At 32.9% G+C, this 25,597-nt stretch overlaps 1 protein-coding gene across 1 annotated transcript in view; it reads left to right on the top strand.

Annotated features, from left to right (window-relative positions):
- The window catches only part of GBE1 (1,4-alpha-glucan branching enzyme 1), a 258,453-nt gene extending 234,345 nt beyond the window's left edge, over nucleotides 1-24,108 (top strand). The window contains exons 15-16 of the mRNA XM_074299786.1: nucleotides 16,192-16,307; nucleotides 22,388-24,108. Coding sequence (XP_074155887.1) covers nucleotides 16,192-16,307; nucleotides 22,388-22,444 — 173 coding nt within the window. The 3' untranslated portion in view covers nucleotides 22,445-24,108. The remainder of the gene's footprint in view (nucleotides 1-16,191; nucleotides 16,308-22,387) is intronic.
- The last annotated feature ends 1,489 nt before the right edge of the window (nucleotides 24,109-25,597 follow it).

Below are 25,597 nucleotides of genomic sequence, written 5' to 3'. Positions count from 1 at the left end.
TCTTTTACATAGTTTTGATTGTGTTATGGCCCTTAGTACATATTCAGAATTGTCAATCAGCCAACATTTATTAAGCACTTAATATACTTTAGACACTGTGTGAAATACTAAGGGATACAAAAAGAGAGGCAGTTAGTATGCACATAGAAATATACAAAGCAACTTATTCAAATGACTTAACATATGTCCTGACCCACCTGGGAAATAGCATGCAGATAAGACTAATGTATTACTGTAAAGAAAAAGTTAGCTCTTTTTTGAGCATGCTGATTTTTTTTTCCTTTTTTTTTTTTTTTTTGCCTTGCCCAGGGTCATATAACTAGAAAGTGTTAAGTATCTGAGACCAGATTTGAACTCAGGTCCTCTTGACTTCAGGGCTGATGCTCTATCCATTATGCAATCTAGCTGCCCCAAGCTTGCTGACTTTTGAGAAGCAAAAGCCAAACAATAGTTTACACAATTAACAATTCTAATCACGAAACAAATAAGTAACATTATATATGCACAATAAAAAAGGGACAATGATACATTTAGATTCCTCAGACTCTCAGTGTATAATAATCAGTATTAGTTTGTACTGTTATTTCATAAATAGACCCTTAGAGAAGTAAACTTAATGGTTGTGATATTGCATTAACAGAATCATTATTTCATTTTCCTAAGCACATTTCTTCTATATAACTTATTACAAAAGATAAACACTGACTGAAAATGAAAATCATAAGCCTTTAGGAGATTAGAATTGCATCTGTCTAAACCACTATGAATAACATGATTATTAATTGGTGTAGTCTTCAAAATGGATTTGATATAGTTGTAGGGAAAATTGCGCACATATTCAGGTCTTAAAATAGGCTTCTTTTGGGTTACCCAAACTTCTGTAGAATGAAAACAAAATAAAATAAGCTTTATATTAAATGGGTGTTCTATCTGCTTTTCATAGATAGATTTTCATGCCAGTATATTAAATATTAAAAGGAGTTTATGTGGATTAATTGTAAATGCCTCACATTATTAGAGATTGGTTATTGCAGCATATATAATATTATTCTAAAATCCAGAACTCTATGCTTGTAATTATTTTGAGATTTAAAAAATTAAAACATGAGTAACTATGTATAGTAAAATCAATCATGCCTGCTAAACCCAAGTCTCCTGTCAAATGACATTTTAAACTGTCACGACACTGAAATGTAAAGGAGAGTGATTCTATCACTGTGGCAACATATGAGGCATATGAATCTAGGGCAAAAAATTTTGAGCTAATAGTATAGATGAGTAAATAAAAGTTAGATTTTAACTGATATCTATAAAATGTACTTTTAAAAAATGTAAATTCAAGCTTTCTGACTTTTTGCAGCCTGTACCTAGTGTTGCTAATGAATAAATAAGGTCACTTGAATAAGTCACTGGAGTGAGAGTTCTGAAGACTGATTTGGCTTTGTAATTTCTTAGTTTACTGAATACTTTTGAAGTGCATTTATATAACTGTTCCTGTCTATTAGATTTCATGCTTTATGGAATAAATAAAGACAAAGACCTTAATTTAGTATCAAGCAAATTCCATCTTTTATCAGGATTCTTTATGTGTTAAGGTAATTTCTGAGATAGATACTTAAATGTAATCTCAAAAACTAGATTACTTTGTAGATAAATAAATACACGATTTTAGTGCATCCTCATCACAATTATATAGTTGATATTGAATATATACATGTCATTTATTTATTTAATGAAAGCTGAAGGAAGGAATGCTTTTATTTAAATTCATAATATGAGTCTTACCTAGATGAAAGTTCATTCTTTATGTCTGCTTTTCTAGAAGCTTCTTCTATTCTGTTGCCTTGGCTTTGATATGGCTGAATATCTATTTTCCAAGTTAATTTTATCCAGATTTAAGATGTTAGACTTTTAAAACATTGCTTAAAGGTTCTTAATGTAAAATTTGCATTGTTTATCAGATTATTAAGATAACATTGAAAGAGGAGTAATTTGTACCTCCATTTGTCATAAAGAGCTCCATACACATACATACAAGAATTCAACATGAATCATAAAGCAAGAAAAACCAATTACACATTGCTTTAAGAGTTTCAAATTAACTTGATATTCACAAGACTATATGCAGTAATGTATCATGACTTTATTTTTGATATAATTTCACACAAATGATGTTAATTGTTTTTCTGAATATCCATTCTAGTAGTTTAAGATATGGGATGAATTTATGGTTAAATGCCCATTTGTACAGTAATAATCTTCCATTGCTGAACTCCGTTGAATTCAGAAAGATTTTCTGTTCCCTATTTCTGGTTTCCTCAAGGAGAAAAAAAAGTCAAAAAGTTTATTATTAAAAATATGAAAAGAAACTCATGAAAATACCATGAATAAAGAAAATTATTGTAGCTATGTCATGTGAGTAGATCAGATTTACACATTGGTTTAAAAACAGTATTTCTGAAAAAAAAAAGAAGAATTTAAAGACAAAATCACAATGGAATGAAACACAAACTCTCCCTTTTGTGGGCTCATCTTAAACCATTGAATGAATTTTTGTAATTCTTTAGTTCTACTCCCCAGAACTCCATGAATCATTTATTTATTGGATTTTCATGGAAAGGCTATTGATATGCTTTGTTTGCCATTTCTTTCTCCAGTTTTATGTAGGCAGGGATTGTCACTTGCCCAGGATCATACAGGTAAGTGTCTCAAGTTGCACTTATCCACTGCACTCCCTACCTGCCCACTGAATGAATAAACCTCTCCATTTATTTTAGTTCCCATGAATTCACACTTGTGAATCTTCTGTCTTCTCATCTTTCTTAACCTAATTACTATGGGTATTCCTTAAGGTGCTGTTGTAAACAGTCCTCTCTTCTCTCTCCACACATTTTCAGTGACCCTCAACTCTTGGGTTTTTAATTATCATCTCTATTCAGATAGCTTCTAGATTTCCTGCGTTACCAACTAACTACCCATAGAGCATTTCAAAATAGATGATGTAGAGACATTTCAAACTCAACATATACAGAACCAGACTTTCACTATCTTCCTTCCCTTTTATTTCTCCACTTTTTAAAAAAGATACCACCATGCATATTCACTCATCTTTGTAATCTTAGCATTACAACATTTCTCATTTCTTTTCTCTACATATCCAAATGGTTATCAAATCTTAATATTTTTACCTCTACAACATCCTATAACCAGACTCCTCTCAATGCATTAAGCCTTCATTCTAATTTAGGTTTTTGCCATCTTTTGTTTAGATTATTGAAACAGCCTCCTACTTGGTCATTGAATCTTCCTTCATTCCAGTTCATCTTCCACACAGCTATTAATATAGTAGTAATAGCAAGAAACTTATATAGTACCTTACATGTTTTATAAATATTTAATTCTCACAATCCTGAGGGATAGATGATACTATTATCCTCTTTTGTATAAAAAAGATATAGTTTCTTTCCTTTTCTCTTTTAATTAGATCAATTTGTACTTTTGCTTGATCTGAGATATCAGGATGGCTACCCCTGCTTTTTTTTTTTTTTTTTTTTTTTTTTTTTTTTTTTTTTTTTTTTGTGGAAACCTAATTTTTTTTTAATTTAATTTTTATTTTATTTTATAACTTTTTTTTTTGACAGTACATATGCATGGGTTATTTTTTTACAACATTATCCCTTGCACTTACTTCTATTCAGATTTTTTTTCCCTTCCTCCCCCAACCCCCTTCCCCAGATGGCAGGCAGTCTTATACATGTTAAATATATTACAATATATTCTAGATACAATATATGTGTGTAGAACCAAATTTCTTGTTGCACAGGAAGAAGTGGATTCAGAAGGTAAAAATAACAGTTTACACTCATTTCCCAGTGTTCCTTTTCTGGATGTAGCTGATTCTGTCCATCATTAATCAATTGGAATTGGATTAGCTCTTCTCTATGTTGAAGATAATCCACTTCCATCAGCTTACATCCTCATACAGTATCATTGTTGAAGTGTATAATGATCTTCTGGTTCTGCTCGTTTCACTCAGCATCAGTTGATGTAAGTCTCTCCAAGCCTCTCTGTATTTCTCCTGTTGGTCATTTCTTATAGAACAATAATATTCCATAACATTCATATACCATAATTTACCCAACCATTCTCCAATTGATGGACATCCATTCATTTTCCAGTTTCTAACCACTATGAAAAGGGCTGCCACAAACATTTTGGCACATACAGGTCCCTTTCCCTTCTTTAGTATTTCCTTGCGATATAAGCCCAGTAGTAGTATGGCTAGGTCAAAGGGTATGCACATTTTGATAACTTTTTGGGCATAATTCCAAATTGCTCTCCAGAATGGTTGGATTCTTTCACAACTCCACCAACAATGCATCAGTGTCCCAGTTTTCCCACAGCCCCTCCAACATTCATTATTATTTGTTCCTGTCATCTTAGCCAATCTGACAGGTGTGTAATGATATCTCAGAGTTGTCTTAATTTGCATTTCTCTGATCAATAGTGATTTGTAACACTCTTTCATATGAGTGGAAATAGTTTTAATTTCATCATCTGAAAATTGTCTGTTCATATCCTTTGACCATTTATCAATTGGAGAATGGCTTGATTTCTTATAAATTAAAGTCAATTCTCTGTATATTTTGGAGATGAGGCCTTTATCAGAACCTTTAACTGTAAAAATGTTTTCCCAATTTGTTACTTCCCTTCTAATCTTGTTTGCATTAGTTTTGTTTGTGCAGAAACTTTTTAATTTCGTGTAATCAAAATTTTCTATTTTGTGATCAATAATGGTCTCTAGTTCTCCGTTGGACACAAACTCCTTCCTCCTCCACAACTCCGAGAGGTAATCCATCCCATGTTCCTCCAATTTATTTATGATTTCGTTCTTTATGCCTAAATCTTGGACCCATTTTGATCTAATCTTAGTATGTGGTGTTAAATGTGGGTCCATGCCTAGTTTCTGCCATACTAATTTCCAGTTTTCCCAGCAGTTTTTGTCAAATAGTGAATTCTTATCCCAAAATTTGGGATCTTTGGGTTTGTCAAACACTAGATTGCTATTTTTATTCACTATCTTGCCCTGTGAACCTAACCTATGCCACTGATCAACTAGTCTATTTCTTAGCCAATACCACCTGCTTTTTTTTTTTTTTTTTTTACTTCATCTGAAGCATATTAGATTCTGCTCCAGCCTTTTACCTTCACACTCTGTGTATTGCTCTGCTTTAAATGTGTTTCTTGAAAACAACATATTGTAAGAGTCTGGCTTTTAATCCAATCTGCTCTCCATTTATGCTTTATGGGAGAATTTACCTATTCACATTTGTAATTAAAATTATAATTCTATATTTCCTACCATCTTATTAACCCTAAATTATGCTTTTCTCTTTCCTTTTCCCCTTTCCCTCTTCCTCAGTATTTTACTTATGAGCATCACTTGCCTGAAGCAGCCCTCCTCCTTTAGAGACCCTCCCCTTTTTTAATACCTTTCCCCTATTATTTATGTTTTCCCTTATATTTAGCCCATCTCTTCCCTTTTCCCTTTTCCCATCCCACTTTTCTATAAGGTGAGAGAAGTTTTTCTGTGAAACCAAATATGTCTAACATTCTTTGAGCCAAATCTGATAAGAATAAGATTCATACAATGTTCATCACCCTCCCTTTTTCCCCTCAATCATAATAGATTTTCTTTGTCTCTTCCTGAAATGTAATTTCCCTCATTTTTAACCTCCACTTTCCCCTTTTTTACAGGACATTCCCCTTTCCACTTCTAGTTTCTTTTTTATATTATAAAAGTAAAATCAGATTATTCATGCATTCTCTATATATACCCATAACAGAAATACAGTTCTCAAGAGTTCTTTTCTTTTTACCTTTTATCTTTTCTTGAGTCCTATATTTGGAGATCAAATGTTTTGTTTAGTTCTGATCTTTTCATCAGAAATCAATGGAATTCATCTGTTTCATTGAATGTACATCTTCTTTCCTGAAAGAAAATGCTCAATTTAGCAGGGTAATTTATTCTTGGCTGTTTTCCAAGTTCCTTTGTCTTTCGAATATCACATTTCAGGCCTTTCGATCCTTAATGTGGTAGCTGCTAGGTCCTGAGTAATCATTGGGGCTCCTTGTTTCTTTCTGACAGCATGTAATATTTTACCTTAGTCCAATAGTTCTTAAATTTAGATATGATATTCCTTGGGGTTTTAATTTTGGGGCCTCTTTCAAGGAATTTTTAGTGAATCCTTTCATTGATTATTTTACCTTCTGATTCTATAACATCTGGGCAGCTCTCTTTGATGATTTCCTGAAAAATAATGTCTAGGCTCTTTTTTTTCATCATAGTTTTCAGGGAGTCCAATAATCCTTAAATTGTCTCTCTTAGAAGTATTTTCCAGGTCAGTTGTTTTCCTAATTAAGTATTTTCAAATTTTTTCTATTTTTTCTTTCTTTCTTTTCTTTTTTTTTTTTTTTTAAGGAGGGGTTGTTGCTTGACTGAATTTTGTTGTCTCATTGAGTTATTCATTTCCCTTTGTTCAGTTCTGAATTTTAGTTTTAGTTCTGAATTATTTTATTCATTTACTTTTTTTACTTCTTTTCATATTTTTCCACTTGAATTTTTAAATAAGTTGTTTTGTTCTATGGGATTTTTTTCTATTTCACAAATTCTGCTTTTTTAAGGAGTTATTTTATTTTTCTGTTTCACAAATTATATTTTTCTGGGAGTTGTTTTCTTTTTTTATTTTATCAAATCTATCTTTTAATGAGTTATATGCCTTTTCCAAACCCTCTTGCAAAGTTTTCATTTCCTTTCCCCATCTTTCTTCTAGTTCTATTTTAAGATCCTTTTTAATTTCTTCAAGGAGAGCTTTGTATGATGGGGACCAGGTTATATCACCTTTTGGGGCTTCATCTGGAGAGGATCTGCTTTTAGTTTTTTTAGGGTATAAAATCTGTTCTCTTTCACTTTAAAAACTGTCTATTGTCAGAATTCTCTTTGCTTTTTTACTCATTTTTTTTAAAAAAGTTAAGCTGTTTTTAGGGCAGGGTAGGTTTTCCAAGTGGTGGTTTCTTCTATAAGTGGGTAGCTTCCTTTATAGCTATGTCTGTGCTGACTCACTCCCAATGTGGGGTAGGTGTGGCCAAGTCCTGTGAGATTCTGACATTTGGGAGTTCACTATTTACCTTTTGTATTTGTCTTGGATGTTTCATAACTTCTCTGCTGATCTACTGGTTTGCAACTAGGGCAGAATAGCCAACGCTGCTGCTGTAGATTCCTCTCTGTAGATTCTCTGTCCCGCGGAGTCTGCACTGCCCCATGGAGTCCATACTGCACCGGTGTTTGTGCTCGCCTGCTTGCACTTGGCCTCTCTCTCTCTCTGATGATGATTAAAACAGACTTTTTCTGGCAATCTTTGAAATTATCTTCATCTGGGTAATTTGTTGCACTTCCAATATTTGTGCATTCTCCCAGTCCAGAGGTAATCCAGAAGCTGGATTTGCTAATTGGTCTGAGGGTTGTAGGAGAAGGTCAGAAAGAAATGTGTGTCCTCTCTGCCATCTTGGCTCTGCCCCTGGAAACCCCCCTTTCCTTAATATTTTTAAGTTAGCTGGTAGTCTCTTTTCCCTTTAAACCTCCTACAGTATCTCCTTTCCACATCCTCTCAACTGAGGATCATGTCTTATACTTTATTGAAAAAGTGAGGCCATTTGCTTAAAAGGCTCTTTTCATTTCATCTCACATTTCCCTTTTTACTCTACTTTTTGATGAAGTTAGCTCTTCTTGCCAAAAATGATTCTTTTACGTGCATCCTTAATACCAATCCTTCCAATCATCTCCATAAAATTTCCTCCAGTAACATCTCCTCTTCCTTCTTTAATTTTTAGTCTCTTACTTCATCAGAAAGAGAAAAAGAAGATAATCAATAGTGTTATTTACTGATAAGTGATCGAGAAGAATTAGAATTGGCAAACAGGCAGTAGATGTGATAATTCGGAAATAATTAACAATTTAGGAGAGAGTAATTTCATGTGAATGATGAGATAAGAAGCCAAATTAGAGAGTGAGAGATATTTTTTTTTTGTTTAACTATTAGAATCTGATGAGGATTTTTAAATATGGGGGAAATATGAACATATTCTCGAGGTCTCTGTGACATTGATCACCCTTGGTTCAATTCCTATCTCCCTCATCATCATGAGTCTCATTTGCTGGATCTTCATCCATGTCTTGGAACTAAATGGAAGTCTCTAATAATCCTCTATTCTGAATCTCCCTCCCCGCTCTCTCTTTTTTTATATTATCTCACTTGGTGTTCTCATCAGTTACTATGGGTTCAGTTATTCTTTCTATGATGATGGTTTCCAGTTTTTTTGGTTTTTGGGGGTTTTTTTTTGGTCGAGTCATTGCCTCTCCTTAATTGTAAATATCTATTAACAGTTCCTGTTGGACATTTTGAACTGGATGCCCATAGACACCTCAAACTTAGCATATTCAAAAAGAGTTCTTGTGCTTCTTCTATACTTACATATATTGTTAAAGGTAGACTCATCCTCCCCTCAATATCATCCTAGTTTCTTCATTTTCTCTCAACACATATATCTCATCAGTTTGGAAATTCTATCATTTCTACATTTCTCATAAGCATTCACTTCCCTCCTTTTATCCTAATATAGGCCATCATCACTATCAGAGATTAAATATATTATCTGTTTGGAATGTAACGTTCTTTATAACCTAGCCAATCCTATTTTTCCAGGCATCATACACTCCTGTAAGCACTTAACGATTCAGTCAAATGCGCCTACTTATTTTCCTTCAAACATACTATTCCACCTCTCATTTCTATGTCTTCTCTTTGATCTTCCTCTTTCCAGTGTTTTCTTCCTACTTTTTGTCTCTAAGAATCCCTGACTTCCTTTAAGATTAAGCTTATATATGAGACCTTTCCTAGTCCTTTTAGTTTCTATGATCATCCCCTCTTATTTTCCATTCAATCTATACACATATTGAATTCTCCTAAATATGTTGTCTTATAATTGTTGTCTTTTCTCACTGGCTCAGCAGTGTTACTATCATAAAGTAAGCCCTTTAATAAGTGCTTATCCATGAATTCCAACTCAAAAGTACCTGATCTCTATGATCTTGCAGGTTCCTAAGCCTTCTTGGCTCTCCTGAACTAAAATACATACAGACCTTTCTTTCATGTCCTACTTAGATTATAGGGGGAAACGATGGCTAATACAGGCATCTGTTCCCTCTTTCCTTATATTCATAATTGAATCAATAAAAGTGCATTTTAGATATTATTTCTAAAAGAATATACAAATTTAGAAGTTATATACCAACATAAAATAATTAGATGTGAGAAGAAAAGAAAGTAGTTCCAGAGAAGGTAATAGTCAACCTTCCTAAACTATCTAGCTTATTTTTTCTCAGGGATGTCTTGATTTTCCATCAGCTGGGAATATCCATTTCTTTCTGACCCCATAGATAAGAACTTCTCATCCTGTATAAGAAAAGTCAACCTGTCCATCCTCCTCTTATTAAAATGGTATTAGACCATTTCATTTGTATTATAGTTATTCAGTTATCTTAAAATTCTGTTCAGACTCACTTTTCAGCTTATTAGTTTCCTGATTGATTTTAGTCTTACCCTTATACTAGTACTGTGTGAAAGACATATGATTCAAAGGAGCCAAGTACATGGTCTTCTCTCTAACGTTTGATCAATGGATATATTCAGATAACCCCCTGAAGAAGGAGTGGTGGTAGGAGGAAAAGGAGTGTCTCAGTACACCCACTATACTCCTCAGTGCTGTCTCAGTACACCCACTATACTCCTCAGTGCTGTTCTCCTAGAAAAAAAATTTTACTATCAAAGAAGATCAACATTTGCTATCTAATCATCTCTCCAAAGAATTGGAAAACAAGTAGATTAATTAGAATCGAATCCAACACAAAGGTTATTTCCAAGATTTATCAACAGACTACTATTTTTCTCACAGAGTAATTAAAGAATTGGATCTCAAAAATAATTGATTTGCTTTTAGTTTAACCAGCTTGATTATTCATCTGTAAAAAAAATAATAATTACTTACTTTGAAATCCTATAATTTTACCTTACGTTAGAGTTCTTTAGCTTCATCAAATGGAATAAAGTAAGTTGTGTCAAATAAAAAAGTGATAGTAATATAAATGATAGTACTTTTTCTTACATCAAAATCTTCATTCTTTGTAGAAACATTTTATTAAGATGCTGAACAAACACAGCAGTTTTTGAAGCATTTGAAGACATTAAATTTGTAAAAGCCTTGCTTTCTCTTCCCTTTAATCTTATTGGCCTCTTGCAGAATATGGCATTTCCATAACTCTTGCTATAAGACCATTTATTCATATCTGCTCATAGATGTAGTGAGTGCTTAGAAATATTTTGAATTAAAAAAAATTGTAAATCATAGCATTTAATGGTGGCAGGTAGATGGCACAGTGGAGAGCACTGACCACCCTGCAGTCAGGAGTATCTGAGTTTCAAGTCTGGCTTCAGACACTTAACACTTACTACCTGTGTGATCCTGGGTAAGTAACTTAAACCCAATTGTCTCATGGAAGAAAAAAAAAAAAAAAAGTAAAAATCATAACATTTAAAAACTATGTCCAGGTTGATATCTGTAATGTCCAGACTAGCTCTCTGGAGGGTCTCAATACCAGCCAACGTCCTTGATTTTAGAAGAGAAGTGAAGAGGCAGGACTCACGCAGATGGTCAAGTATGGAGTCTATTTATTCCAGATTCTCTCAGCCTTGTATTCCCTAATACCCTTATATAACTATAGCAGACTGCACATACAGGACCACATAACCAACTTGCTATATTGTGTAGATGTCTCTTTGCCACTTGGTATCACTCTGTTTTAATTACAGCACAGGTTGTCACACCCCTTGCCTTCTCAGGAAGAGTGAGAGCCCATAGTGAGAAATGGGGAGCCAAATGAGACACTGTCAGCAGGATTCCTTTTACTGGACTAAAGAGTATTATACCTCAGCCAGGTTTCTCACTATCTGTGGCCCTCTATCTCTCTCTCTTTTGTTTTAATTGAAGCAGCTATACATCAGTGGTTAAATCCATCAGCATGGGAGGAATCACACAGTAATATAACATGCAATATAAATAAACAAGATACTATAAAAGACTTCCATGAGTTCCAGAAAGAAGGTATAGAAAATAGCTATTAATTTACAATCCTACATACACCTCTTTCAGCAGCCAAGAGATAGTCCAAAGCCAATCCATTGTCCATCACTTCATGTGTCAGGTAATCCAGTGATTCCTACAGGTTTTGAAGTCTCATTAGTAATTATTTTTATGGTCATGGTGATGTTCATTAATCAGTTGCCATACACATAGGATTAACTGCCATGCTCTTTTAGTAGCAGACATAGTCAGAGATGGAACTACCTGATGTTTCTTGGGACTTCTCCTTCGTTTTGAGGGTCTTCCTTTTTTTTCCCATCTCTTTCCAATGGACAAGTGCCCATTGGATTCCTTCTTCATCTGTAGAGACACAAGTAAATTCTCTGCCCCAAGTGGTTAACCTATCTGGTCCCTTCCATTCACTGCTCTCCAGATTTCTCCACATCACCTGGTGATTATCTAAAGATACTGGAGCTATTCACACTGGACACTGCTCTTACTTGTGCCACCCCCCCCCTTTTTTTTTTTAGAGGAGTGTCTTGCTGTCTCTATTCCTCCTCTCTACCATACCTGTCCTTTAGGATTAAAGGATATGTGCCAGTCATGTGTGAAATCTGATACTGTGCACAAAAGTGTGCAAAAGGTTTATAAATACATGCAAGTTCATTATCTGTTTTTATTGCTTGTGGCACACCCATAACTGCAAAGGCATGTGTAAGGAATTCAGTGACCACCTGAGCCATCTCTTTTGCTGCTGGTACTGAAAAGGTATCCACTATGACATGGATAAAAGACAGACATCTAAAAGATTTATACTGGGTCACCTCCATTTGCCAAATTTCATTGAGTCTCAAACCACGAGGCTTCTTCCCTGGAGCAAGCATGGGAACATGGAAAGGAATACAAACTATACAGGTTTTTACTATGCTCCTAGCTTTATCTTTTGATATCCCAAACTGCAGGTGTAAAGCATATGCAGCCTGATAATATTTAGAATGAGATTCTTGGGCTGCCTGAAGTAGAAGAGTGTTAGTTAACATGAAGAGAAAGCAATCTGCCTTTTGAGTTTCCATGAAAAATAGTTCCTAGAATACCAGTATGAGAATGGACATGCAAGAAGTAATACTTACCTGGACAGTTTCTCACTTGCTCCTGAAGTTTCTTAAAAAGCTGAAATATGTTAGAGGCTACAAATTTTATTTGGACTGTAGCAAAACTGCCCATTCAAATCTTTTATAAGCCTCACCTAAATTAAAGCTGGGCACTGAAAAGACAAAAATTTTCATATCTTCCTTATTCAGATGAAGATGGAAGCCCAGGCTGAAGAGTTCCCATAGTTTCCATCTTTTTTTTTTTTTTTTTTTTTTTTTTTTTGTTTTGTTTTGTTTTGTTTTGTTTTGTTTTGTTTTGTTTTGTTTTGTTTTTGTTTTTGCTTTTTTTAACTTTTCTCAAATCAATGAATGTGAAGGCAGAATTAGCACCCTAGATAACTTAGAATCAGCCGGAGTCAGTTTAAGCAAAAGTCCTTGATCTTTTATTCTTGGTCTTTAGCGGTAGAAGTGAAGGGAATGGACGTGCAGGATCTCCTCAACCTCTCCTCTTTGTCTCCCGCCCAAAAGGTGTCTCTGGCTAGTCTTACTCCACCCCCTAGTCCCTCCCACAATTCTCTGTATATACCAAACGATTGGACCAGTACAGAATAGTGGGAAGGGCCATCTTCCAAGCATTTTTATAGAGTATTGTCCAATTGGTAATTAGCCTTAAGTGCTCGGTTGTCCAACCTCAGTGTATCAACTCAAGAGTTTCAGCTCTTTCCAAATCAACATCCTCCATTTTCCAGATTTCTTTTTTTACAGCAAATACGGAATACCAAGGACTTAGAAGAGGTTGTCCTTAGTCAAATTGTTCCTGTACTATGTCTAATGAGGCCTGAATTTTTTCACTGGTTAAGAGCCACTGTTACACACACACTGGTGTATTAGTTTTCCATTGAAATTGAACAGTGTGCTGGCAGGTCTTTCACAGCAGCTCTGCCTAAAAAGCTAAAATACTCAATTGTAATCCTGTTATGTCTCTTCTCTTTTGCCTTGCCTGGGGATATAGAAAGGATAGGAAGACAAAACTGTGCTGGAGGTGTGGATGGTGTTACTATCCCTCCTGCTCCTCATTCCCTTCCTCATGAAGGCAGAGTTGAGGAAGGAAGATCAGGAAGCAGAGGATACCCCAAGGGCACATGCACAGGCTTAGGGGAAAGTGAAGGGGGGCTGAGAATCTGAGAAGCACCATGTCCCTCATCTTCTCAGCACAGTCCTTATCTCTCTTCCTACCCAATTCACCATGCCCCTCAAACCTCCCAGAGCAGTAACAAACAATATAAATTAACAGGATACTATAAAACACTTCCATACCTCTCTCCCACACACTATACCCTCTGGGGCTATCGGCACCAACTCTCTGCTTGTTTTTCTCCTCCTACTTCTTTGTTTGTCGCCCCATGCTAAAAGCTTTCTTTTTCTTATATGTAGAATTTCTTAAAGCCAGTTTTATCACATTGTATTCAGTTAGTTGTTCTTCTACTACCTTCAGCATCTCGGGCTCCAACCTCTCCTCTACAAACATTTGAGAACTTAGTGATCTGTTTCTGAGTTACAAACAAACCTAATTTCTCTCCTACCTAAGCATGGCTTCATACTTCTCTCAGGAGGGAGGTTCTTTTGTTAGCCACTTGCCTCATTTTGGCTGAAAAATGAAAGTGACTAGATTATTCCTTACTGAAATCTTCCCTCTTGCTTATCTTTATATTTACCCTGTTCCTAGAGCAACCTCCCTTCTAAGTCCTTGGTATTCCGTATTTGCTGTAAAAAAAGAAATCTGGAAAATGGAGGATGTTGATTTGGAAAGAGCTGAAACTCTTGAGTTGATACACTGAGGTTGGACAACCGAGCACTTAAGGCTAATTATCGATTGGACAATACTCTATAAAAATATGCTTGGAAGATGGCCCTTCCCACTATTCTGTGCTGGCCCAATCGTTTGGTGTATACAGAGAATTGTGGGAGGGACTAGGGGGTGGAGTAAGACAAGCCAGAGACACCTTTTGGGCGGGAGATGAAGAGGAGAGGTTGAGGAGATCCTCAACTGAACTGCTGATCACGTCAATCCAGCTACTTTGTCCCTGCTTTCCAAGGTCCCATGTTGAACGCCAAATGTAATGTCCTAGCTAGTTCTCTGGAGGATCTCGTTATCAGCCCAAGTCCTTGGTCTTAGAAAAGTAGGGAAGAGGTGGGACTCACATGGATGGTCAAATGTGGAGTCTGTTTATTCCAAATTCTCTTAGCCTTATATACTCTAATAACCTTACATAACTGTAGTACACATGCGCTAACTATATACTGTGGATGCAGGACCACATAAACAATTTGTTCTCTTTGTCACTTGGTATCTACTTCAACTACAGCACAGGTTGTCACCACCCCTGACTTCTCAGGAAGGCTGAGAGCCCAAGGTTCAGCCCTTGGGTAGCCGAACCAGACAATCAGCAGGGTTCCTTTTACTGGAATAAAGGGTCTTATACCTTTGCCCAGAGTTACCCATTATCTGTGGCCCTCTACAATTAACTCTTTTAATTTAATTTCTTTTTCCTTTTCCCTTTCTTCTCTTTTCTCTGAAATAAGCAGATTTAAAAAAATAATTTTTGAGACAATTGGAGTTAAGTGACTTGCCCAGAGTCACACAACTAAGAAATGTTAAGTGTCTGAACCCAGATTTGAACTCAGGTTCTCCTGACTTCAGAGCTAGTGCTCTATTTATTCACTGCCACCTAGCTGCTCTGCCTAGCTGTGCCCCACAGATTAAAATTTAAGACCAATATTTATTTTTTCCTCAGTTATACATTAAAACCATTTTAAACTTTTTTTTTTAAGATTTTTAATTCTATTTCCCCTTTCTTTCTCCTCCTGAAACAGTAAGCAATCTGACATAGTTTTTGCATGTGCAGTCATGTAAAGCATTCTCTTATTTTGCATTAAAAGACTCAAAAAATGGAAAGAAAAAAAGAAAATAACATGCTTCAGTATGTATTCAGATTTTTAGTTCTTTCTCTGGAAGCAGATTATATGCTTCATCATGAGTCCTTTGGGATTGTCTTAGATCATTATATTGCCAAGATTAGTTAAGTTAACTCCAATTGTCTCAAAAATTACAATTTTTTCATCATACAGTCTTGTAGTTACTTTGTAAAATGTTTTCCTGGTTCTGCTCTCTTTGTATAAGTTCATGTAAGGGCAGTTTTTTTCTGACGTCACCCTGCTTATCATTTCTCATAGTACAACATTCCATTACAATCATATCTCACAGCTTACTTAGCCATTTCTCAAAATTGATGAGCATCCTCCAGATTTCCAGTTACTAGCCATCAGGAAAAAGAGCAGCTATAAATATTTTGTTGTTTTTGTGTTTTGAATACTATTCTTAGCAGTTTTGAATGTAATAAATGAAAGAGTGTGTGTATAAAACAAAGTTATTGGATTCTTTGGGAAATCAAATTATAACAGGTTCTAATATAGTAATACCAGAAAGTGGTAGAATTAAGCTTCTTGAAGGCAAATGTTTTGTTTTTATCTTTTTATCTTCCAATCCTAGTATAGTTCAGATTATTACTATTAAGAATATTAACAGTGATATTGATATAGCATCTAAAATTTACAAAGTATTTTACATATTTTCTTTTTATTTGATCCCCACATTAGGCTTGTAAGGTATCTACCACAGATATTTTCTTTATTCTGCATGAGAAAAATGAGCCTGAAATAGGTCAAGTAACTTGTACATGGTTACATATTTGCAGAAGTGGTTTTATATTAAGTTCTTGCTTCTAAGTCAATATCTAGTATGCCATATTGCCTTAGAAAAATAAAGGTAATACAAATGTGGTAGATATTTTAGGAGATCTTATTAAAAACAAAATTAATTTGAATTCCTTAATACATTATAAATTCAAAATTGTTCTGGATACTGATGAAAAGAAATATGGAGGACATCAGAGATTGGACCATAATACAGATTTCATTTCTGAGTCTTTTGAACATAATGGCCGCCCTTATTCTCTTTTGGTAAGTATTATTTCCAAAACATTTTCTTTCTGTCTTGAAGTTGCTATTGATATTAGTCATAACAATAAAAAGCTGTATTTCTTTACATTTAATAAAATAAGAATTTAGTCCAATTCCAGCATGATATTTTCTTGACATAAACAACTTAGAAAATAAAATATTAAATCATATGAATAAATTCTATTTTGTGTCGCTGTTCTTGTCACTTATAATTACAAATCAGTCCTTGTGATCTTTGGACCCAATAATTCATGTAATATAAATGAAAAATGTTAATTCTAGTAGAATTTTTCTTTCTTAAATGTGAATTTGCTTGTTAATTTGTTTATCACATGAGTAGTTGTTAAGTGTTTGTATAGACTTTATTTCCACTATTTTGCTCCACAATTTCCTATCTTTTTTTCCCATTGGGTAATTGGGTGATTTGTGAATTACTAAGATAATTATGATAAATTTCTAAGATAAGGTCAGAAATTTGGTCAATTTCTGCATCCGGAATAATTTACAATTTCATTTGGAATGTAGTTCTGCACTCCGTATCTCAATATTTTCTGCTCCTCTTTGCTTTTTTTAAATTCAAGAACACAAATACTGTATGAAAAGGTTCTCAAGTTTGTTCCTTATTATATAACAGAAAAAAGGTAATCTTGCATAGTGATTAACAATGGGAACATGAGATTTTTAATGATGAGTGAGGTTGGAGTCTGGAGAAAGTATATATACTAGAAGATGTTAAGGTAACCTCAAGATGACAATCAAAAAAAATTTAATCAAAAAGCTCTGTACAAAGACCAAGAATACAAAAAGCAAAAATGAAACAACCTCTATTTTCAAAAAACTTATGTTTTGTCAGATCTTGGATTGATAGAAACTATTGGAAGTTACACTCAGCTAAAAGTAAAAATAGGAAAGTAAGATGACAAAATAATCACTTTTTTCAATCCCAAAACCTCAAAAGAATTATGGAGTAGATGATATATTACAACCAACTCTACAAAATAAAAACATACCATTTCCACATGAATTTTAATACTCAGAACTTTCATTAACGTCCCACACTTATAAACTTACAAAATGGGACCCCCTAAAGTCTATTCCTTTGGGATCTTGTGGACTTTGGGTAAAAGTTCTAGAGTTCTTAAGTTGACAGCAAAATTATAATGTTTTGGGCTTTTGCTTTTTAAATAATGTAATTCTTTTCTCTTTTAGGTTTCAGTCTCATGAAATATTATAAAATACATTAACAGTGTGATAGAATTTAACAAGAAGAAAAGTCCTGGTTCATGGTTGTTGAATAAACAAATGAAAAAGTATTTATTAGTCACATACTGTGCTAAGGATACATAGAAAAGTTAATGAGCACCTTTTTTTCAAGGAGTGCTCACATTGTTGTAGGGGAAGAAAATTATAGGGGGTTTTAGCTGCAAGACAGATGCAAAGGACTCAAAGTTCTTAAAATTCAGTGACAAAAACAGATGGTAATATTTCTTTAATGTTAATCCATTTTTGATACTGAACCATCTAATAGTGCCAAGGACTCTTGATGCTATGACTACAGAAGACATGCAGGCTGCAACCTTTATAAAGACAATTGCCAGGCAATATAGTTTTTTGGAGAATATTGCATTTCTGGACTCAAGAGACCAGAATTTATAATGTCTTTTTTGGAACCTGAGTTTTAGTTGTTGAAGTATTGGCAGAATTGAATGAAAATTAACTGATAAAGTCATTCATTCTACAAAAATGTATTAAGCATAAAAAGCATTTACTGAAGCAATTTCATTCATACATTAAGCAGTATGTCCTGCACAACAGTTTGTTAGGTAGGAAAGGGAATTCATAGGCCTTAGAAACAAGAAGAATTTTATTATACCACCCTTCCTAGCTATTATGGATACCCATCTGTGTGATCCTACAGCATGTTGTTGGTTTCCTGTAAATAGCTTTGTACCCAGTTGAAAGAAAATAACAGCACTAACAACTCCCCCAAATTTTTTTTTCCAGAATTAATTGATTCAGCAGAAATGGAATGTGCTGCATATTAATGCATCAACTGGGGGGGAAAAAAGCATGTTGCACAGGGTCGTATTATAGTAAGAGAGATATGATATCATAGGGACAAGTAGGACAAAATAGAGTTTTTTTATTTTATTTTGTTCTCTCTGACCATGTGTTATTTAAATTACTTATTTAAATAACTAGGCTCTGGATAGGAAATTGCAGGTAGTAGGGCTGAAATAAGAGAATACAAATGAACCAAGAAAATACCAAGACCAAGAAAGTACAATTACTTCTTTTCGTATTTGCTCAAGAAACAACTAGAAGAAGCAAAATTGATTTCAAAAATAACTTTTCCTCCCTTCAGTTACAAAGTAGGTGAATCCTATAGTAATAAAATTCATTATTACCCAGTTTTAGTTGTGTTGTGGACCCAATTATATCAGTTGAGCATAACAGCCTGATACTGTTTATATCAGACTTATCCTGTTAGTAAAGTAAGGGACTTTTTCCTCTTTATGTTAAACCTTTGTAAAGAAATACTGTGTCCATGAAACAGAAGTGAAAAAGACCATTTTTGTTAAGAATTTTTCTTTGCAAGCTCCATAATCCATAGGATCTGCTGAATAAGTTTCAAATCTATGCTTTCAAAGATAGCAACAAACAGAACTTACAGAATTCCTAAGATAGCACTTCATGCTACAGCATCAGCAGGTAAAAAAGCTCTAGATTGTTTTTTTTTGTTTTGTTTTTTTGGTTTTTTTTTTTCCCCATTGGTCGAAAATGTGAAGCCAGGTGATCCAGTTTAAGTTATATACTGTCACTGTTATATACTGTTAGCTATGATCAGAATAACTTAAGGTTTAAAAAAAAGTGATGTAGAACTTCTTAATCTTGTTGGGAAAAAGTGACAGTTCATTTTAGTATGTTCATTTTTTTGAGCTTCAGTTGCTGAAATGCACTAAGAGTATTATATTGGGGACCAATGTGCTAGGGAGAATTCTTTTTTCCTACTTAACATGAACCTGACCTAAGAGCAGAATTGCAACTTAGAAATGTAAATTCCCTGACAGAAAAGGGAGCACAGATAAATAAACCCAAAATTTTTGTACATTGCTTCTTTGCTATTGTGAATAATGTGAGTCCTGTATAATGAAAATATAAACAAAGTTTGCTACTTAGATTCATTGCCAGTAACCATTTGGTCAATTAATTATCCCCATTTTGCATTTGGGAAAACGCAAGTGGACTGCAATAAAATTATCTTTTTGACAAGATGCTTAGCATAGTTGTTTAATTTTTGTAAAGTGTTAAATTTCTGTTTATTTTGTTTTTAAATAATGAACCCTCACATTGAAGAATATCTTTTTAATATCCTTTAAAAAAAAAAGTAATTAATCAACTATTTTAAAATTTATTCATGTTGTTTAATGTTTTTAATTCCCTTTAATTTTCTGAATTAAAAGACTACACATATATAGGAAGCATAAAATTAGAAGTAAAAATTACAACAGTTCTAATAATATGTATTGCATATGTATATCATATGTGTGTGTTTCATATTTGTATATAGGTATTATATCTAATTGTATGTATAATTCATAAAATATGTATATATGTATTCATATACATTAAGGTCTAATGTATATGCACACATGTGTATTGTGTGTATGTATATATGTCTATACACATGTATACATATGAGTACATGTATGTATATGTATAATGTATAATATATAGATAACACATATATTATATGTATAATATCTTAGAAAAGTACAACTCACTGAAAATCCTAACTTCCCCCCCAAAATATTAGCAAAATAAAATTTAGCAGAAATGCATATAGTTTCATTAAATTTAACATACTAAAAACCAGATTAAAATTTTTAGTTTCTTGAATTGTTCATTTTCAACTTTGATGTTACCATTGGTGTTTTTTTTAAGTTTTTCAACTTTTTATAACATTTTTAAATGCATGAAATTAGGTAGCAATTGTTATATAACAATGTTAAGTGCTAATATATATATATATATATATTTTCCCTAAATCTAACAGTTTTAAAATTGTTTATTTTAATCCTTAATGTTACGAGATATTCTAATTAACTATATTTCTTACTGCCTCTTTTAAGGACATAAATTGTTAGGAGCTCTATATCACAAAAATTTTAGGGGAAAACATTGTGTCACATGAATATGCCACAATGTCCATGAATGTTCTCTTCTTTTTTGAAACTTATATTAATAGACTTTTTGCCTTTTCTGAACTTAAAAGAACAGCAAATAAAATTAGCATTTCTATATACATAGTAGAAAAGATAAAAGATGATTATACAAACTGAGCAATTCTTTTTAAGTATATACTCAGTCACTGTCTTGCCTGTCAGTGCTGCTGCTTTTTGGCCTTCATACTGTTGTTGGTTTTATTTATTTATTTTTTTAAATTTCTGTTTTTTAGAGAAAGATATCTCAATGGTTCTATTTATTCTTTTAATTTTCTACTTCTGTTGATGATAATTACATCTTTATCACCTACCATCCACTCTGCTACTACTGAAAAAATTAAAAGCAAAGCTCTTGTAACAAGTATGTCTAGTCAAAACCAATTCCCTTATTGGCTGTGTCCAAAACTGCATCTTGAGTCCTCTGTGTTTAGAATGAGTAGCATTTTTTATTGAGTCCTTTGTGTTTAGAATGAGTAGCATTCTTTATCATCAGTCCTTTGGAATCAGTTGAGTCATTTTAACTACTCTTATTTTCTTTTTTTTCCCCTTCTCTAAATCTGTGTTTGCTTTTTATCTTACCTTCTGGTTCCAAATTCTGAAAGACTTTTATGCCATCAGTCAAGTTCTCACATTCTGAAAGTAGGAAATTATTTGGAATACTAAAAAATTATAGCAAAATAAGATATTTGCAATAGTGAAGACAGCATTGTACTAGTTTTTTAACTTTACTATTTGTAGTTTTAAAAAGAAACATATTTTTACAAATTAAGTTATAGAGAGAATTAGCTAGAGTTTACTTCTGTCAGAAAGACCTAGCCTTATATCTTGCTTCTTGAGACTTACTGGCTATTAGGTAGGTAGGACAAAATCTCTAGTGCCCTCAGGCAATTCTTTAAGAGTCTAAATTGCTGAGGTGGTGCTAATCTGAATTGATAAACTGTCACAGTTCCCAGGAAATCACAAATCCAAAGCTATTATTAAGAATAGTAATAACAAAGAATTAAGTAGGAAAAAGGTCCATTAAAGCCATTCATATCACTAGGTAAACTGGTTGACTCAATGGATTGAGCCTTAAGTCAAGAAACTGGAGTTCAAATGTCACCCTGGGCAAGTCACTTTACCCTGTTGCCTCAGTTTCCCCATCTTTAAGATGAGCTGGAGAGAGAAATGTCAAACCACTCCTGTATCTTTGCCAAGAAAATTCCAAATGGAGTCATATGAAATGCTGAGTGTTAACATTTCCTATCTTTATAAGGTGAATCCCCTGAAATACAGGTTTGTGACTAATTAGAAAAATAGTTTTAAAGTCATACCACCTGGAGTTAAAAGTGTGTGTTTCTTAGGATTCTTTTGATTGCATTCATTAAGCTCTTATTGTTCAAAGGGGGAAAAAGTCAATAAGCAAACATTTTCATAAGTAATGCTTTCTAGGTGCAGAAATACTTCAAAAACATTGCTTTGTCTCTTTATTTCTGTTTAGTGGAACAACATGACATCATTGGCCTTAGGCAAGCTTTAATTCACTACACAATAGTAATGCAATAGTGTTCAAACATAATAATAAGGAGTCATCATTTATCATTCAGTTAGTAGCCCTACTACATATTCTCAGGAGTCTTAACACTAACAGTTATAAATCATACAGTAGTAATTGTTTTAAAATGCTGTCATTAACAGCACAAAGAATGGAAAGGTATTGTACAGTATTGTAAGATTTTAAATATGATTCATAAGGATTAATTTACCTTAAGAAAAGAGAAGTCTGTCATGCCATCAAGTTTATTTCTTGAAATCTATAGTATAATGATTTTCAAGTTTATAATGACTTCTTTTTCTTACCTCTTTAAAAATTAGGTATACATTCCAAGCAGAGTGGGTCTTGTGCTTCAAAATATGGATATGCCAAACTGAAGGTGACAAAATTTGCCTGCAGCTGATACAGATTCTTATTTTATGTTCCTGTATTTAGCCTTTTTTTATTTTGTAGGCTTTAAAAATGTATGGCAAAAAATATTGGGAATTGAATATTGACATGTACACATGAATATTAATTTTTAAAAAGACCTTTTCCAAAGCCATATAAGTAAACAGAGAAAAAAATTGTCTTTGCATTTCTTGTATTTTTAATAGCATATTTTCAACCTTTAAATGGCTACTATTCTCAAGTTGAATTTTACATTTTATGAAAGTAAAGTGGACTTTCATGCTATTTTAATTTAAGATTTGATTTGTTATATGATATAATTTTTTTTAGTGCACAGAGTAAGCAGAATTTTTTTTTTAATTGAACAAATAGCAATCTTAGTTAAGTTTCTTCGATATTTGGCAAAGAATACTGTCACCGAAAAGGTATCATGATTTTATTATATTGGTGACGTTATAATAATGTTAAGGATTTTTTTCAAAAGATAACATCATGGACTTTATGTGTAAAGACAATTATGTATGATTTTGGTATAACAATTTCATTTTATTTACTTTCATTCACATAACATTCTTGTATCCCCTTCTTTGTTTTCCCAAGCCTTATTATAATAATTGTGGCATTTCAAGGGACATTTTAATTTCCATTAGTTAATAATATTGTACAAAAAGCAATGATTTTTGAAATTAATGAATGACACATTCATTAATTCTTTCCACTTTATATAAGGCCTTCATTGGCTTTCATTAGCATAATTAATTCATGTTTTTAAAAATGCTTCATACCTAATTTGAAGAAAAATTTTCTACTTCTTCAGTACTTTGAAATGGGCTTCAAAAATGGGCTGCAATATAATCTGTGAAGTAGATTTCTGTAAGTATCACCAATTCTTTGAATATATTGTAAGGTATGTTTTAGCCACATATTAGCATTATTTGTTTTTTTGTTTTGTTTTGTCCAGAATCATTTGTAATTTACAGCAACTATACTGCAATTTTCATTTGTAAAGGAAACATCTAGTACAATTTGTTTTCTATTTACAAACTTTTGCATTAATTATCTTCCATATACTAAGTTTTCTATTGTAAAGTGGGAATGAATATTTAGTTTATTTTGGATTTCTGGATCTTAATTTCTTTTTTAATAACTCAATAATTTGAATATATTAGAAAGATTAAATGGTACTGGATGATAATTTTGCATGCTAGGAAAAATGAAATGGAAAGTCTTTTGTGATGTATTTCCCATAAAAAGGATTTATGAATGTCCTAGCACTGTGTACTATAACTATTAAAGATGAAGACACTATCACATTAAGTGTTTTCAAGTTTGTATTATCCTACTGTTTCTATTATGCACAAAAGTATTACCAAGTTATTTACATATCATGATAGCATTTTAAAATATGGAATATAGAATTATTATTTCGAATTGTTTTATAGATATGGAATTGTTATTTTGAAAGTGTTATATTTCATCATATTGATTGATTTTGCAAACATATTCTTTAGATTTCTCTGGTTTACAGTGATGGTTCTACAAAATAATATAAGGTAATTGCCTTTGTCAAGTTTTTGTGCTTGAGGAGCAATAAATGTATGCTGCTAAATAGGAATAAAAATATATGCAAATAAATAAAATATTAAGAGTTTTTAAATGTCGTGGTTATTTATCTATTAAAAACCTTTACAAAATATGATAATGTTTGATGTCCATACACTTTTTTCCTGGTTGCTTTTGTGCTTATGAAAGCATCTAGTAGAAAATCTTCTTTCTCTTTAGTTGCTAAATATTTTCCTCAAACACAAGAGATAATGGAATATTTTTATTGTTTTAACAATTCTTTTTTTTTTCCCCCTTATTTTGTCAGTAATAAGTAGTCATGCTATGGACATCCCATAATTCAAAAATGGCATCTTAGTGTGTTTTTTTCCCAATAATTTTCCAAAGCAGGAGTCAGTGTCTTTATTTTATGTTTTTATAAACAAAATGGTCAGAAAGGCAACGCATTGTTATTATGAAGGAAAAGAATATTGATCAGCATATGCAAGCTAATTATAGATTATCATCTCCAAAAACACCTTATTAAAAATAAAATAAACTTGATCATTTATACCTTTTCATAAAAACAAGGTGTTAATCGAATTCAGAAAACTTTGTACTTTGTAATAATTATTATTACAACATTCAGTTAAATCTAAAATATTTTTTCTAAGAATGCTTTCTTCTTTTGACAATTAAAAGATTGTCAGTTCACCTTTCTTTCCCATTTTTCTCAAGTTCTACACATTTTGCATTTTAAAAAATATTTGCCCTACTGTTTTCCAATATGTATGTTTCTATCTTTATTGTAGCATAAATGATATAATCTCTTTTCAAGACATTAACAAAAATGATTAACCCATAATCAACTCAATTTTCAGTAAAAGTAAAGGAACATTTGTTCATATGTGTGTTTTTCTGATTCCATCAGACCTCTTTAACAATGACAAGGCTAGTGTTAATATGACAATATAGATAAAGCAGCTTCTGAATGGGAGGTCTGTTCTTCAACTAATTCAGGGGAATGTGCAGGCAAATAGATTTGGCAGGAAGTAATGAACAAAGTATGTGTTCTTTAGTTCAATTTTCAGCTTTAGAGCAAACATCTTTTTCTCTGTATCTAGGCCTAGTTTCTTCAAAAGCAAGATAAAGTGGTCTTATTGTCTTCACTAAATGAAGCAAGCCAAAACACATGATATTAAATAGAAATTAAAGCATACAGTGAAAGAAAGAGCTTTCCAGCTAAGCTATAGGTACTATGGTCATGGTTATTTAGGCTGATCTGGTTTTTCCTAAGACCTTGCCCCATGCAGGTTAGGTCAATATTTTTCTTAAAATGAATTCTCACCCTTTATGCCCCTGGAGTAATAATGAACCAAATACAAAACTCAGTTTAATAGTAATCACAAGCTCTTCCCTTATATTGCATGTACAACCAAGATTAACATAGAGACAAGAAAGCTGCCAACAGAATTAATCCTATATTTGCTAAACAGTCTTTCCCTGCCATATCCAAGTAGTGGATTTCATGAAAACAATAGTTTTCATATATTGACCATATATGTGAGTGTGGTTATATAGTCTCAATTTCATGATCT

The sequence above is a fragment of the Sminthopsis crassicaudata genome, chromosome 3 (genome assembly GCF_048593235.1).
Source record: "Sminthopsis crassicaudata isolate SCR6 chromosome 3, ASM4859323v1, whole genome shotgun sequence".
In the NCBI taxonomy this organism is placed as follows: Eukaryota; Metazoa; Chordata; class Mammalia; order Dasyuromorphia; family Dasyuridae; genus Sminthopsis; species Sminthopsis crassicaudata.
The sequence above is the reverse complement of the archived record's forward strand: the minus strand, read 5'-3'. Positions and strand labels throughout refer to the sequence as shown.